This window comes from Natrix helvetica (genome assembly GCF_964273705.1).
Source record: "Natrix helvetica genome assembly, chromosome: 2".
Lineage (NCBI taxonomy): Eukaryota > Metazoa > Chordata > Lepidosauria > Squamata > Natricidae > Natrix > Natrix helvetica.
In genome coordinates, this window is record NC_138552.1 from 106,927,230 (window position 1) to 106,942,986 (window position 15,757).

A 15,757-nucleotide genomic window follows, 5' to 3' on the forward strand; every position below is an offset into this window, starting at 1 on the left:
GTATGCTGGACTCGTTGTATTCGGGTCTTTTCCCGTGTAAGATTGAGATTGTCTTGGCAATGTTTTGGCGAGGTCTCACTCGCCATCTTCAGGCTGGGTTTTGGGCTTAAAGCACTTTAATATATACACACACACACACACGCACGCACGCACGCACGCACGCACGCACACATATATATATCAAACTCATAAATCCATCCAACAGGTTAAAAAGTGGAATAAAGTATTGTAAAGATGCCACTACTTGTAAAGATTGTCTTTTGATGTGTACCTTGTCTGAGTAACAATTACATAATTAATGTAGGAATAAATTGATGTTTTTTTTCCTAGCTGTTAAGTCAGCCTTCCAAGAGGAAATTACCAGAGTGGTTTGGAACATCAAAAGAAGTAATTCCTCCTGTTAAAGTATCTAAAAAATCCAGAGGAGGGAGTAAAGGACTCTTCAGTTGAAAGTGGAAATGGCACAACAATGTATTTATACATAACAATTTCATGAAGATGACATTCTTCTACTTTGTTGTGTCTCACTCAAGTGAGTTTTCTATTAACATCTATTCTTGAAAAATTAGCGGGACTTATCAAACTCTGAAAGTGAGCCCAGGCAAAGAAAGAAGAAAAAGAGTAATAGTTTAAATCAGAGTGCGCATTGCACAGAATATTCTTCACAATGTATGTTATATATTGATGTGAATTGTTCCTTCTCAGATTTAATCACCTATTAAGGAGGATATCTGAACCTGTATTCAGAAGCAGCTGACTTCTCAAAAATACATGTAACATATGGTTCCTTTTCAAATACTATGTTGACATTTAAGAGAACTGTGTTTTTATTTGTAATACACTATTTTTAAGGAAGACATTCCAGTGAAAAATAATATTAAAAAGCAGGATACCATGTGCAATTCTATTTAATTTTTTTTAATTGTTAACTTTTTTCTTCTTCTCTTGCAATTACTTTTGGCACTTTCCTACAAAAAATAAAACTTGTTTATCATTAAACGTTGTGATTCAGTTCAGTGTTTGTGTTCAAAAGAGAAGATTAGCTCTGGATGACTGGATGGACATGTAGTTTTCTTGACAAATTGCATAATTTGCCATTGTTTCCTTCTGTGATTATTGTTTTGACATCCTCATCTACTATTGTACCCTGGGATTTGCTGGTGGTCTCTCATCCAAGAGATGAGAGCAATCATTTAGTTTGATTGCTTAGCTTTTTTGACGCTAGATCTTTTGCTGCCATCTTCTTGGGTGAAGTAAATAGATGTATGTTTTAAATTCCTAGCCTTAAATGATAGACTCCTTAAAAAATTCAAACTTTGACTTCTGGTGTGACATCATAGCGAGATTGGATGAATCCTTTCCCATTGGAGGGCTTCCCAAGGGGCTAAAGTCACCTGTAGGGGTAATGAAAAAAGGAGGAGCACCCTGCAGGTTGCAGAGAGCAGCAGTTCTCCAGCTGGACCCAGGGATTTCCTCCCATCCAACGATGCAAAGGAGACGCAGCCATTATAGCTGCCGTGAAACTGGGGCAACCGAAGAAAGAAAGAATGTACTGGAGTGGTGTAGATGAACAGTGATTGGAACTTCTTTTTTTTTAATCCTATTTTTACCTAGAACTTAACCCCAAAGAAAATAAACTCTGGAAAAGAGATTCTTTGAAATACTTGTCAAAGTGGCGAATAGTTACAGAGAGAAAAATTAATAGAGCCGGGGAAAAAAGGAACTAAAGGGAGAATGCAAAATCTTTAAAATATAGAAAGTTTGGATTTTTAAACTTTATTGTCAATATTTTGGTAAGTCATTTTAAAATGCTGGAATTATTAGTCTGAATATTGACTGTTTACAAAAAACTGAAATAAACATGTTAGATTTTATGCAACATTGAAAATTAAGCTGAAGGCGCCACCTACTGGTGAATGGAATATATACTAAATTCCTATAACCTTGGGAAGTGCTGATAAGACATAAAGGGAAATGGAAATAAATAACACCGTGAGGTCTGCTGTGCTATCTATTATTCTATATCTGTCTACTTCATGATTATTGGAGGTTTAACTGAGATTATGGAAGACATTTAAAGAAAGCGACTTTTAAATGCTAGGATCTATGATTGAACTTACAGAGTAGATTTGAGACGTTTGGAAATCTTCCTGGATTACTTAAATGGAACTAATTGACTAATTGTGGGATACAAAGAACAATAACTATTGCATTCCCCTGAGGAGCAATGCTAGGATTGAGCAAACGGTTTCTAAATTGGCTTCTGAGGTCATAGACAATTGAAACTTTGGAGTGGTGACTGACTACTATTATTATTTGTATTTAAATGAATGATACCCAGATGCCTCACTGTTCATATAATGATATGGATGTATATATTTTTTAAAAAAATCAAGCTTGACAATTCATCTTCATCCTTCTCCGACTCCCTTATTAAAATTTCACCTGTCTGTTCTGTACATGGCTAATGGATAAATTATTACAATTATTTATAGTTAATTTTTCTGTCCGAAAACAAATTTATAGAACTTGACTTAAAACCTAGAACAGTGATGGCTAACCTTTTTTGGTCAGAGTTCCAAAGCGTGTGCGTGCACCCGAACCCCTAAAATGGAATTTGTGTAACTCACCCACCCCCGAACATGCCCGTGCATGCGCACACAACACCCCTGCATGCAACCCCCCTGCACATGCTCTGCTCCCCTCCCCATGCACAGCAGAGACCCCAACACCAGCTGGCTGATGTGACATGCGCGCACATGCGCAGATCTGAACTGGGGTGACAGCTCGCGTGCCATCAGAGAGGGCACTGCGTGCCACCTCTGGCATGTGTGCCATAGGTTCGCCATCACAGACCTAGAACATTTAGGAATTCTTAGTATCTGACTAACCATAATATCTATGAGGAAAATGAGTTATAGTAAAGTGAGATGGAGTCAAGATACATATGTGGGGTGTCTCTACAAAGTTATCCCATTGAATATTATGATGGACTTCCTAAAATGAATGGATGCTACCAAATAGCCTCCAAGCCCTTGCCAGTCCATGATTAACATATTTGATTACGAAGCAGCTTTTGAATGATGTAACAGGTTCAGAGAAGTTTTATTTTAGCAATAGCACTTAGATTTATATACTGCTTCACAGATTCTTACAGCCCCTTTCCCTGTGGTTTACAGTGTCAGCTATTGTCCCCAACAATCTGGCTCCTCATTTTACTGACATCTGGAGGATGGAAGGCTGAGTCAACCTTGAGATGGCAGGACTCGAACTGCCAACTGCTGGCAGTCAGCAGAAGTAGCCTACAGTGCTGCATTCTAACCAGTGCACCATCACACCTCATTTTTCTGTTTTTTTTTGTGTGTGTATGTTTTTTCTAAACATGCAAGGCTATTCTTGGAAACTTCTGCCAGTCAGTTCTAGTCACTTTTTCCGAAATTTACATAGCTTTTTAGATTTAGATAAAAGCCGTTCTGTGCATTTAGCAGAGAGTAGTATGGTGTAGTAGACTACTCATGGAAGCGAATAGGATCAGCAGGAAGCAGACTGGAAGTAGCCATAGCCAAGCCAAATACTGTATTTTGTACAGTAGCGTTTTAGTAGCTCTAGCCCACAATGCTTGCGCTCTGGGGATTCTTCCTATGGATTTTGCTTCCCTCTGAGATCTACAGCACTCGATCAGCACTGATTACTTCTGTACTCCTTTCGGCTTTTGCTGCCCAGGGGATTCTGGGAGTAGAAGTCCATACTTAAAATTACTAAGGTTGAGAAGCGTAGCGAAGCCCATAAATTCAACAAGCTCTCATTCGTCTCCTGTGGAGGGGGGGGGGAGAACAGAATTTCGCTCGGCAAATGACTTCCTGTTGCCATAGCAATTGTCCTACTTCCGGACCTTTCCTTTAACTCTGACGCAAAATGCAAGGGACCGGCGACAGGAAAGATGGGCGCCCTTAAATAGGAACTCCTAAGCCAATCGGAAAGGAGGAGCCGGTGGTCTCCCCGGATTCGCCCGTCTTCCTCCTTGCCGTTGGAGTCGCCTCATGCGCGAGGTGAGTGGCTTGGCGCGAGGTCTCGGGATGGGGTTTGCGGGGTTAGAGCAGGTCGGGAGCAGAAGGGCGAGTGGCGACGTTGTGCCGCCGCCTCGGGTGCGGAGTTGCGAAGCTCGACTTCCTCAGGGGGCCGAGGAATTCAGCAGCCCCTCGGAAACAGGGGCGGTCCACGGGGAAAGCGGAAGACGGGAGAATTCTGGGCAGGTCAACAAGGAAACGCCGCTTTCGCATTTCAAACACGGGAGGCTCGCGGGAGCCTTCGAGCTGTTCGGTGTGTAGTTCCATGAGGGAAGGCCACGAAGCGGCCGAAGACCTTTTCTGACTGGGAGTATCTCGGTGGAAGTCTTGATTATGGAGTTAAAAGGATGCCCATGTACTGCAGCTCCCTCGGCAAGATGCTTCTCTTTAGAGAATTCCCGATGTACGGTGGCTCAACCCTTGCTTTAAATACTTTTTTGCGAAGGAGAATTTGTTCTCTAGCTGAACGGCTGGGACGTTCAGCCGAAATCAAATGTCCATCTTCTGTTTCTTGTCCATACCCCCAGAGCAGCAGACGTTTATGCAGGACAGTCTTTCAGATATATTCCAGATCTTGGCTGTACCTAAAATAAGTTGCCTAAGTACTACGGTGAGAAACGGACTCACCAGTCAGAAATGTGTCAGAGTCATCAAGTGAAGCAGCAAACAGTTCATTACCAAATACATTCTTGCAAGAGCAGGTGGCTAACAAGTAGGCACCCACAGGAATGCATTTCTCCAGCTTTTTATTCCCTCAACCCCAAGCACAAATCCCTCCCCTGCTGGCCCCTTTGACAAAGACTAAATAATTGTATTAATTTATTAATTAATTTAAATAATTTAAACAAACATAACATGCATAAAGGCAAAGTTTCCCCTTGCACATATGTGCTAGTCATTCCCAACTCTAGGGGGCAGTGTTCATCTCCGTTTCAAAGCCGAAGAGCCAGCACTGTCTGATGATGTCTCTGTGGTCATGTGGCCAGCATGACTAGATGCCAAAGGCGCATGGAACACTGTTACCTTCCCACCAAGGTGGTCCTTGGTTTTTTTCTACTTGCAGTTTTACATGCTTTCAAGCTGCTAGGTTGACAGAATCTGGGACAAGTAACGGGAGCTCACTCTGTTACGTGCCACTAGGGATTTGAACCGCTGAACTGCCGACCTTTCTGATCGACAAGTTCAGCGTCTTAGCAACTGAGCCACCATCTTTTATGACAAAGACTACAGGGTTACAATCTTCTCAGAACACCTGTTTCCCCTCTCCATGAACTTCCCCATGTTTAATCAGTCCCCCCATCTTTTGCCCAGTTCCCCTTTTTCTAGATTACCCTTTGTCCCTTTTTAGATTTATTTCTTAACTTACATTTCCTGTTTCCTAACAGTCCAAGCAGCATAAACATAATAAATTGAAACAAGCACTGTCTTTATTGGTTTCTTACACTACTAGATTTGCTAGATACTAGATGGTGCTAGATTTCCGGAAGCACAGAGAGGAGCCTGCCCCATTGTATATCGAGGGGTGCTGTGTGGAGAGGGTTTCCTCTTTTAAATTCTTGGGAGTGCTTATTAGTCAAGATCTCACCTGGAAAAACAACACGTCTCTGGTGATTGGAAAGGCCCAACAGAGACTTCATTTCCTTAGAGTCCTGCAAAAAAATCAGGTGGAACAATGGCTGATGACCTCTTTCTATCGGTCCACTATAGAAAATGTCCTCACATATTGTATTACAGTATGGTATGCTGGTTTAACAGCTGCAGACAGGAAGGCACTACAGAGAGTGATCAATTCGGCACAAGAAACCATTGGTTGCCCTCTGACACCACTGGATGACATGGCCAGATCTCGCTGCTTTCTCTGAGTAAGGAAGATACTCAGAGATGATTCACACCCTGTTCAGTGTCTCTTTGCACTTCTACCATCGGGCAGAAGACATCAAAGTATAGCCAGCCGAACAAATAGGTTTAAAGATAGTTTCTATCCTTGGGCTGTCAGACTTTTAAATACAACCACAATCACTCCATGCGCACACTAGTTTTTTTCTTTCTTTTTTCGTTTCTGCTATAATTTTGCACCAGTGAGGTTAAAACCAATTTTGTTGTATTTAAGTACAATAATAATAAAGATTATACTTATACAACATTCTCAATACTCAAGAGTAGAATGTAAACACACCTTTCTATTGACGTAGTTCAAAACTGCATCCATGTTTTGTAGTAGTTGTGTAGTATTGGTAAGATAGATTCACTGTAACTATCTTTCATGGCAATCCTTTAGTTTAATTTACTTTATTGTCATTGCAACTTGTACAACTAAATTAAATGCGATCTTCAGTGTACAATGACAGTCCATGTTGTGGTTGTTAAGGAATCGTGTGCAGTCATTAAGCACAACACCAGGTGGTGGCTGGTTTCCTCATGGGCTTGACTTATTGGAAGCTGGCAGTGAAGATCACAAGTGGTGATGATGTGACTGTGGGAAGCTGTGACCATTGTAACTGTGTGCCTGTTGCCAAGTGCCTCAATCATGATCCAGTAGGGACACTGCGACAACCGCAACTTCAAGGACCAACCATAAATTGTCTTGTTGAGTACTGTTGTAACTTCGAATGGTTGCTGAACAAGAAGTCACTAAGTGAGGACTTCCTGTATAGTCAAAAGCCTTTCCCTGTCTTTCATGGTTGACAAAGCATAATGATATCCCTGACGACAACAATCTGACCAATCACTTGGTCTGCTGGCAAATCCATGTCTTCATTGAAAGAATGTCGGGAGGAGGAGGGCAACCTTATTATTTCTGCAAGGATGATATTCCACATATATCTTCAGTTCCTCTCAGCTTAAAAAGAATGCCTGCACGACATCCTCTCTTTCTTCCTGTCCCTCCATTTTCTCTGCTGCCTCCTTCCCGCAGGGATAGTAATCCAATGGCTCCCCCAGGGACCTAGCTGCCACCTCTGGTATTTTATGAGAACATATAAAATTGTCTGTAATAGTCTTTTCACATTTCAATCCAAATTGTAACAAGGCTTGCTGACTATAGATGCCCCTTGCCCCACAGAGTTCATCCATGTGCACAGCCATCTTGAATGGCAGTTGGAACTAACTTAACTTCATTAAGCTCTTCTGTGTGTTCTCCTTCTCGAGATGTTGAAGGATGATGTTGTGGCCAGCTTTTCCAAAGGCTAAATAAAGGCTTGCCGACTATAGATGCCCCTTGCCCCACAGGGTTCAATCAAGGGGGGGGGGGGGGGAAATCCAATCCGCACTATACACTGAAAAAAGGAATGCCCAACCACAGCATTCATGTGCACAGCCATCCCATTTATTTTGGGAAAACGTGTTTATGGTCAAAGATTACTATCCTCATTACAGATGAGGCCCTCTGGATACCATTGCACGTTATCTCCCAGTTTCAATCACTAGTTTTTGCTTGTTGGCCTGTTGGAAATTGCTTCATTATCACCTTAAAGGCTACAGTTTGTGTACCCATTATGAATCTACTGTAGCTATGAAAATCATTCAACAGCGGTGTTATGCAGCACTTTTAAATTCTATAAATCAGCTTTATTTTCATAAACTTCTAGCATGCAGATAGAGCCATCCAAGGACAATTTAAGAAGTAGGATAACAACAACATATTTTGGAAGTTTCAATGTCTCAATGAAATTTGGAATGAAAAACATATATAACTTGAATTTACAGATCATGTTAAAGCAAGTTTAGTATCATGTCTGATCTCATATATAAAGTATGATTTACACCTTAATATTTTATGTCAGGCAGGCTATTGTACTTTCTCCCCCTGACTGTGCTTTAATGCAGTATATTAATGTAGATATTTTCTTCTGAATCTATACAATAATTGCTTAAAAATATGGAAATATGATCATATATGCCTTAAAAAATACAATAGATGCATTGTAGTGTTTAGGGAATTAATTCAAATGGCTCGCACTGTGATGCTGCTTTCAACTTCACTGTGATTCTTGCAGACCTACTTTACATAATTGTTTTAAAGAAAAAAAAACTCCAATCCAGAATTTTCCAAACCTGTTCATAAATTGTCTTTTTCTAAATGTTTTGAAGTTTTTGCTTGTTTTCAAGTAATTGATTTTTATTTTGCTTGATGAAAATGAACATAATATGCTATTTAGAGTCAAAATTATAGTAAGCAAAAATTTGAAGTTGATACTTCCCTGAAAAACACTTAATGCTAAGCATAATTGGTTAAACATTTATCTATTTAATTACTATAGTTTTATATTATCTTGCTGAAAATTGGCTAGTAAGAACATTTGTCTACCAAATATATAGGTTTGTAATTGTCACCATTTAGTGTAATTGTCTTGCTTGGAGATAAGTAAAGCACCAAATAAATGCAAACATTTATGTATGTATATCTTCATTGTATTTTGTATCTTGCTTTTTAAAAAGAGGCATCCAGGTACTTCGATATAACTGCTGTAATAATTAATAAAATAAATAATTGCTTTCCTGCTGTCCAATCCAGTTTCTTTTTTGATTCTAGAACTTGATAATTTAGTTTTCTTCTTAGTAAGTTTTTTTTTTTTAGTTTAAATTTGGCTTACAAAATTTTCTTATTGTTCGGAGTTAATGAGAGACATTTTAAAATATCATCAACTCTTGCCAGAAAAGCCAATAAAGTAAAGTAATGGAAATCAATTCAGAATTGCTGGTGGGTACCAAGTTGTGTTTCTTGATAAATATGTGTAATTACAATTGGAGAATGCTGCACCTTTTAAGGTGGCATATTCAGTTACCATATCTTTTTTTGCAAGCAGAGATTTGTTGGAGTCTAGCTTTAAACATACAATATTAAATTAGGAATGGTTTTGGTGTGTTAATATTTATGTGTCATTTTTTTTTCTGTGACAGAATTATGGATCCAAACTTGTTACGAGAACGAGAACTTTTCAAAAAACGAGCCCTCTGCACACCTGCTGTAGAGAAACGTCCAGCACCTTCTTCTGATTCCTCATCTTCTAAAAAGAAAAAAGCCAAAGTAGAACAGAGTGGTTCATCAAGTTCAAAACCAAATGCAGGTTAGTGGAGGCAGAGGGAAATTTGAGTAAGCAATGTATCTCTTGGTTGACGGGTGCAGGTAATAATAGCATGTTGACTTGCATAGATAGCTGGCATAGAATAAGGTGAACATATTAGCTTAAAACTGAATTTTTGGATGTGGCATGTGAAAATGCATATGAAAACTGATAACTATTGCTCTTACTGCTAGCAGGGAATGTTGAGTGTAGCATGATTGTGATTGTGGCTGGTAACGTAGTCTATTCTTACTCTACTCATTTAACATATCTAAAATTGTTATGTGAAAGTCTTAATTGGCCACGATAGGTGATGAAGCTAAATATCCATGTCATCAGTCGGCAAGTCTGATATTTGGAAGATTACAACTAGGAATATGTAAATGTAAAGAATATAAAGAGCATGAGTTAAAGAATAAATTGTATAAAAATTAAATTTGTATTGAAACGAAGAGAAAAATAATGTAATAATCTGAAGGAAGGTAATCAGATTTTATGTAGTGGAGCTGATGAACGCTTGCAATGAAATGAAGATATAACTTTATGAATGAAAGAGCTAAAATATGCCATATGTCAAAAGATGAATGTCATCTAAATTATGGATACAAATAAAAATTGGAATCCATGAATTGTTAATAGTTGTATGTTATGCTGCAATGTGTAATGCTAATGGAAGAACCAGAAATGACTATGGAAAAATAATTGAACATGAATTCAGGAAAAAAATTACGCTGCAAGGTAACATGGACATATGGGAGAAAAGCAAGTAAAGAAAAAGTGGACTATTCAGAGACCCAAGAATAGCAGTAGCACTTGGACTTATATTCCACCCCACATTTCCCAGTAAGACTGAAGAGTAGATCTTGGAAAAGAAGTGTCCGGGAAGAAAAGGAAAGAAGTGAAAGTAACAAGAGTGAAAGTATAATAGCTATAAGAAAGCAAATATGATACACTGTAAAAAATAGAAGGAATGGAAGGGAGCAATAAAAAAAGTTCATGTGGAAGTTCTGCAGAGAAATCAAAATTGTGGTACTGAGTGCTAGGAATGAATGTATAGTTATGGTAATAGGAAATAAGGAAAAGGATTCTTGGTGGATTGATGAAAAAAAGCTATGGATAAAAAAACGCACATAAGAGCGATCACAGAAATAATACATTCTGGAAATGGGTTAAGAGGGCTAAACATGGAGTTTCCAGCAGAGTGAATAAGATTTTAAAAATTAAGCGATGAAATGATTTGCAATGAAACTGAAATGAAGCAATACATAAGTGATTTACATTATACCGTGTTTCCCCAAAAATAAGACAGAGTCTTATTTTCTTTTGATACACGAAATATGGCCTTGGCCTTATTGGGGGGGGTGTATTATTTTGGGGATGCAGGAGGCGGCAAGCATGGGACTGCATGTCCTGTCGCCCCCATCGCCTCCCCTCTCTGTTCTTTGCACTGGCCAAGCCACTGGCCGGCACTGCTCTGACGTCTCCCGTCACCCCCCTGCGTTGGGTTGGCTTTCTTTGCGAGGGGGACAATCTGGGGAGCAAGAGATTTAGGAAGCCTGGGCTGGCGTGGGGCAGTTTTTCCAGTGAAGCATCTGATTCATCCCCAGGGGTGAGTGTTTTGCCCCCTCTCTGCCCCGGCTTGGAAGCTGCAGAGGGAGCCTGCCATGCCCGGCGAGGAGGGGAGAAGAGATGGCAAGAGAAGCCACACCTCGCTCCACACCTCTCACTTCTCCTCCACCCCACCTGCCACCCGTCTCGCTAAAGAGACGGTGGGGAAGGGAAGCAGCCTTGATTCTGTTAGCATTGGGGCGGGGTGGGAGGAGTTGGGCTGCGAGACATGCGTCCTACCCGAGACTTGCAGCTCTATCGTGTTTCTCACTGTTTTGTCCAGGGAAGCACCCTGTAAAAAAAAAAATATCGCGAGTTCAACTTCCCTGGACAAAACAGTGAGGAACACAATGGAGCTGCAAATCTCGGGTAGGACGCATGTCTCGCAGCCCAACTCTTCCCACCCAATGCTAACAGAATCCAGGCTGCTTCCCTTTCCCACCATCTCTTTAGCGAGACGGGTGGCAGGTTGGGTGGGGGAGAAGTGAGATGTGTGGAGCGAGACATGGCTCCTCTTGCTGTCACTTCCCCCCCACCTTCGCCAGGCATGGCAGGCTTCCTCTGCAGCTTCCAAGCCGGGGCAGAGAGATGGTGAAGGGCAAAACGTTCACCCCTGGGAATGAATCAGATGCTTCACTGGAGAAACTGCCCCATGCCAGCCCAGGCTTCCTAAATCTCTTGCTCCCCAGATCGTCCGCCTTGCAAAGAAAGCCCAACCTGACTCAAACGCCACCTCCAGCCACCTCTTTATCCTGGTGAAACTACATTTTGAAAGGATGATCTACAGGTGGGGGAGGGGATTTCCTGCACTTTGTCAGCGACGTCTCCTCACAGGGCTTCTCCTGATGTCCCAGGTGCGAAGCAACATCCCGTAAAGGCAGGCATGGAAATCCATACAATTGGGGATGTCAGAAGAACCCTTGTGAGAAGACGCCGCTGCCGATGTGCAGGAAATTTCCCCCCCTCCACCTTCAGATAGTCTTGTGGGCTGGCCGGAGAGGTCTTCAATGAACTTCGCTCTGTCTGTGTCCGCAGGCGGCAACATTGGCAGCATCTCCTTGCAGGGCTCATTCTTCCTTCTCTCTGGTCTGATTCTCAAATATTTTCAAGCAAAACACTGCCAAGAGAGGGAAGTTTTTTTTTCTCCCTCCCTCGCCAAACTTTGCATGTAGGCGTACTGTTTTACGAAACTCCTTAATCCGTGGCTGCTGGCTCCCTTGCTTTGTTTTTTTTATACACCTACCGACATACCCACCCTTCCTGCGAATGCTGTTTCCCACTCCCAAGATTCTGTTTCCAAGGAAAGAAGAGCACTGGGGCTGCACTGGACTTTCTCCCCTGCCCTGACTCCTGTCAGCCTCAACTTTGCTCCTGAAATCCTGCGGGCCACTTCTCTGCTTGAGCTCAGCCGAAAGGGGGGCTCAGGGCAAGGGCGAGGTGAAGCTGATTGCTTCCCCTTTGCCTCCTCCCAAAAGCAGTCTCAGGTGCAGCCACTTTTGCAGCAGGAGACTCAAGCCGACCTTCCAAAAGGTACTGTAGCACCAGCTATCCACATTTTTTTACCCTTATTTTGTCCCGATCCACATGGCTCACTGGGCCACGTGGGTCAGGACGAAATAATGATAAAAAAAATTGTGGATAGCTGCTGCTACAATACGCTTCAGAAGGCCGGTGCAAGGCGTGTGGAGTGCATCACTTGGCCTCCTGCTGCTTTTGTGGCCGCAATCGATGGCAAAAGCAGCCGCACTTGCCGGAAGCCATGGCCTGAACAGCCGCAAATCAGCTGTTTTTCGAATGACAGCCATATCGGCTCAACTGATCCAATTAAGGAGCCGAGAAGTGCTGAGGTGACCAGGGAAGGGAAGGGCTTCCTCCTGTACTTACCACGGCACCCTTTCACTAGGGCATATATTTGGGGGTGGATGTATATTTACACCCACCTCAAAAAACAGGCCTGGCCTTATTAGCAGGACATGTCGTATTTTCGGGGAAACACGGTAATAACAGTGATATTTTGAAGTGTGGAATTGAGCTGAATACAGTACATATAACTAACCAAGACAAAAATAATGAAAATGAAGTCATAAACACATATGAAAGTTGAAAATGGTAAGGCTACATGTCTGGTAGCTCTAACTGAAGAAATGTTAAAATATGGATGTGACTTGTTCGTATTATGGCTGAGGGATTTGTTTTATACGTAGGTGAAAACTGCTTCTGTGTCTGGTAGTTGGGGAATGCTGCTAATTGTTCGTCTAGACCAGTGATTCTTAACCTTTTTGAAAGAATCGCCCCCTTGAGCCATTGAGGAAGTTATCATCGCCCCCCTCCCCCAACATAACCTCTCAATCACAACACAGGGAAATAATCCTTCAACTTATGCAAACACATTTTTTGTTTTCTTTAAAATTGTCATCAGGACATATCGATGCAAATAATTTATTTCAAGTCGTTTTCCCATATCTCAACTGTGTGAAAAATTCTGATGCCACTCATCACTTTACTCCCAAACTTCGTGATACATGTATTTCATTATCTTATTTATTCAAGACACTTAAATGCAATGACCACTGAAAACAAAATTCAATTGCAAGAAAATGAAATGCCCGAAAAAACCAGTAACTTTTAATGATTTAATTACAAGTAAATTTTAAAATGCAAAAAGAAATATAAAAAGGGCATAAGAACAAACTGCAATGCAGGAACTAAGAATTTCAAGACGAAAACTCTGAAACTAAATTAAGATTCGAGGAAAATATATATTCATGCACACTGTAAAAAGGGTTCAAAAGACACAAAGAAATTTTTTACAGAAGGAAAGCAACAAAAATCAGAGCGACAAAATTAATGCCTTAAACTGAAGAAAAAAAAATATATCTACACAAAAAGTTTACACGAAGAGCACAACAAAAAAAATTGAAACCATAAAACCAAGAAAATATAATATCAAACTGGACACGCTAAAAAAGTACAATACAAAGAGACACACAAAATATTGGCAACACTTCCTCTTCTCGGCCATGTTGAGAGGTCACAGTTACGTTGACATTACAGCTGACATCACGGGACAGCCACTCAGCATGCGATGTTTCGAAAGAAGTGTTCACCCCTCCATCGCTGTCCATTTTGGCCAATGGCGCGCCACTGTATGGGTAGAGTGATAAAGGCTGCTGCGCAACGCGTTCTGTACTGAAGTTAGCTGGAGGAACATTTTAAAACACATTTCAATCCACTAATAGCGAGCGATCTGATGTTTTTGTACAACAGATATATAGCGGTTCACTATGAAAAAAGTCTCAAAAATGTCCCCAAAACTTCTCGCTCCATTGTCCCCATATCGTCCCCCCTTCCATTCCTTCACCCCCGTGTCGCCCCTTTTCATTCCATCGCCCCCTGGGGGGGTGATATCGCCCAGGTTAGGAACCACTGCTTTAGACTAGAGGTGTCAAACTCACGGCCTGTGGGCCAGATGCATCAGAAGCTGACCACCCCCACCCCCTATTTAGTGAAGGGGGAGAAAGTCGTGATATGTCATGTGATGACAATGTGAGGCTGCAAGTTTGATGCCCCTGCTCTAGGCAAAAGGAAAAGTAACAATAATAAACGCTAAAATTATAGAATTCTTCTTGAAAAGGTACAATAGGTGACAATTAACAAAATTTGGGAAGTGCAGCTCAATTTTATATTGAACAAGGGTTTCCAGAACAAACCTGTGCTCTTCAGTAGGAAGAAAGTTTATTTGCATATTTTGAAAATGCATGCAATAACATGAATAGATCTGAATTATGGAACATTTTGCATGAAAGTAAAGTTTAAAAGTAGTTGCTGAATACCATGTAAGCATTATATGATGAAAATAAAGGTTTGGAAAGTTCATTGAGTAATTACATACTGAATAGAAAGTGTCCCATTGGTGTAAGAAATTGTTGAGGGTCTTTAGAAGAAATCAATTGGCTATACAGACATTAATGTATGTTGGAAACTGGATGATGCTGTGTTGTTAATTGAAATCATGAATATTTATAACCAGCAATAAATCTTATGTTGTAATGAGATATGTGGAGTTTATACATAAAGGGGGGAAATTAAACCAAATAGATGAATTTATGTACATTGATGACAATGTATACTAAAGATGAGGAAATGAAGAAATTTTAACAAGTGTGAATGTTCGTAGAAAAAAAAGGGTGACATGAGGTCTGTTAAAAATGTTTGACAAAAGGAATAAAAGGAGTCAAAATGGTTGTTTACAAGAGCATGTACTTTGCCACTTTGTTATATGAAATTTGAGAGGAATGGAATATGCTGAAGAAACAAAGGAAATTAAATTTAGTGGACTAAATTTAGGAATTATTTAAAGTGTATATGTTCAAACATGAAGAAACGTGGAGAGGTAGCATTAAGAACAAATGAGTGCTAATTAATATGGGTTGAATACAGCACTGAATAACCAGTATGAAAGAAGCATATTGAAGTGGTTTGATAGAGAGAAAGAAATAACAAATATATGAAGAAAGAGATGAAATGTGTTTAAAGATAGCAGAAAGTTGGGGTTTTATTATTCATGCTTCTAGACCGCCCCCTCTCCCAAAAAGGGACTCAGGGCGGTGTACAGTCCATGCCAAATATATCAAAATACAATAAAAATTGAATATGTACAGTTGGAATGGAGGAGGTTAAAAATGGAATTAAAAAACTGTACAAAGCAATATATATAAATATAGGATTTTGAGCCCCTAAAACACACACAATAAGTTAAAAACAATACCCCTAAAATAACCAGTTAATACATTTGCCAGGAGGGACAGTTGTAATTATGCCAGGCCTGCTAATCGGAACAGGTGAGTCTTCAATTTTTGCCGGAAGGAGCGGAGGTCAGTAGTGGTTCTAATGTCGGGGGGGAGGTCATTCCAGAGGGTTGGATACAGTTGGTGAGATGCTCAAAAAGAGAGATGTGTGAAGCTTAAAAAACAAGGTAATTTATGTCTAACATTGTACATGCAAGGACATTAAGCAAGG

The 15,757-nt window shown here is 40.6% G+C and overlaps 2 protein-coding genes across 5 annotated transcripts in view; both read left to right on the top strand.

Moving 5' to 3' along the window:
* Positions 1–988, top strand: part of WRN (WRN RecQ like helicase) — a 70,933-nt gene extending 69,945 nt beyond the window's left edge. For all 4 annotated transcript variants that reach the window (XM_081940145.1, XM_081940147.1, XM_081940148.1 and 1 more), the window contains one exon: positions 331–988. In XM_081940145.1, the coding sequence (XP_081796271.1) occupies positions 331–450 (120 nt within the window). In that variant the 3' untranslated portion in view covers positions 451–988. The remainder of the gene's footprint in view (positions 1–330) is intronic.
* Positions 989–3,889: 2,901 nt separating this feature from the next.
* GTF2E2 (general transcription factor IIE subunit 2) overlaps positions 3,890–15,757 on the top strand; it is a 41,482-nt gene continuing 29,614 nt past the window's right edge. The window contains exons 1-2 of the mRNA XM_081940150.1: positions 3,890–4,049; positions 8,967–9,133. Of these exons, the coding sequence (XP_081796276.1) occupies positions 8,971–9,133 (163 nt within the window). The 5' untranslated portion in view covers positions 3,890–4,049; positions 8,967–8,970. The remainder of the gene's footprint in view (positions 4,050–8,966; positions 9,134–15,757) is intronic.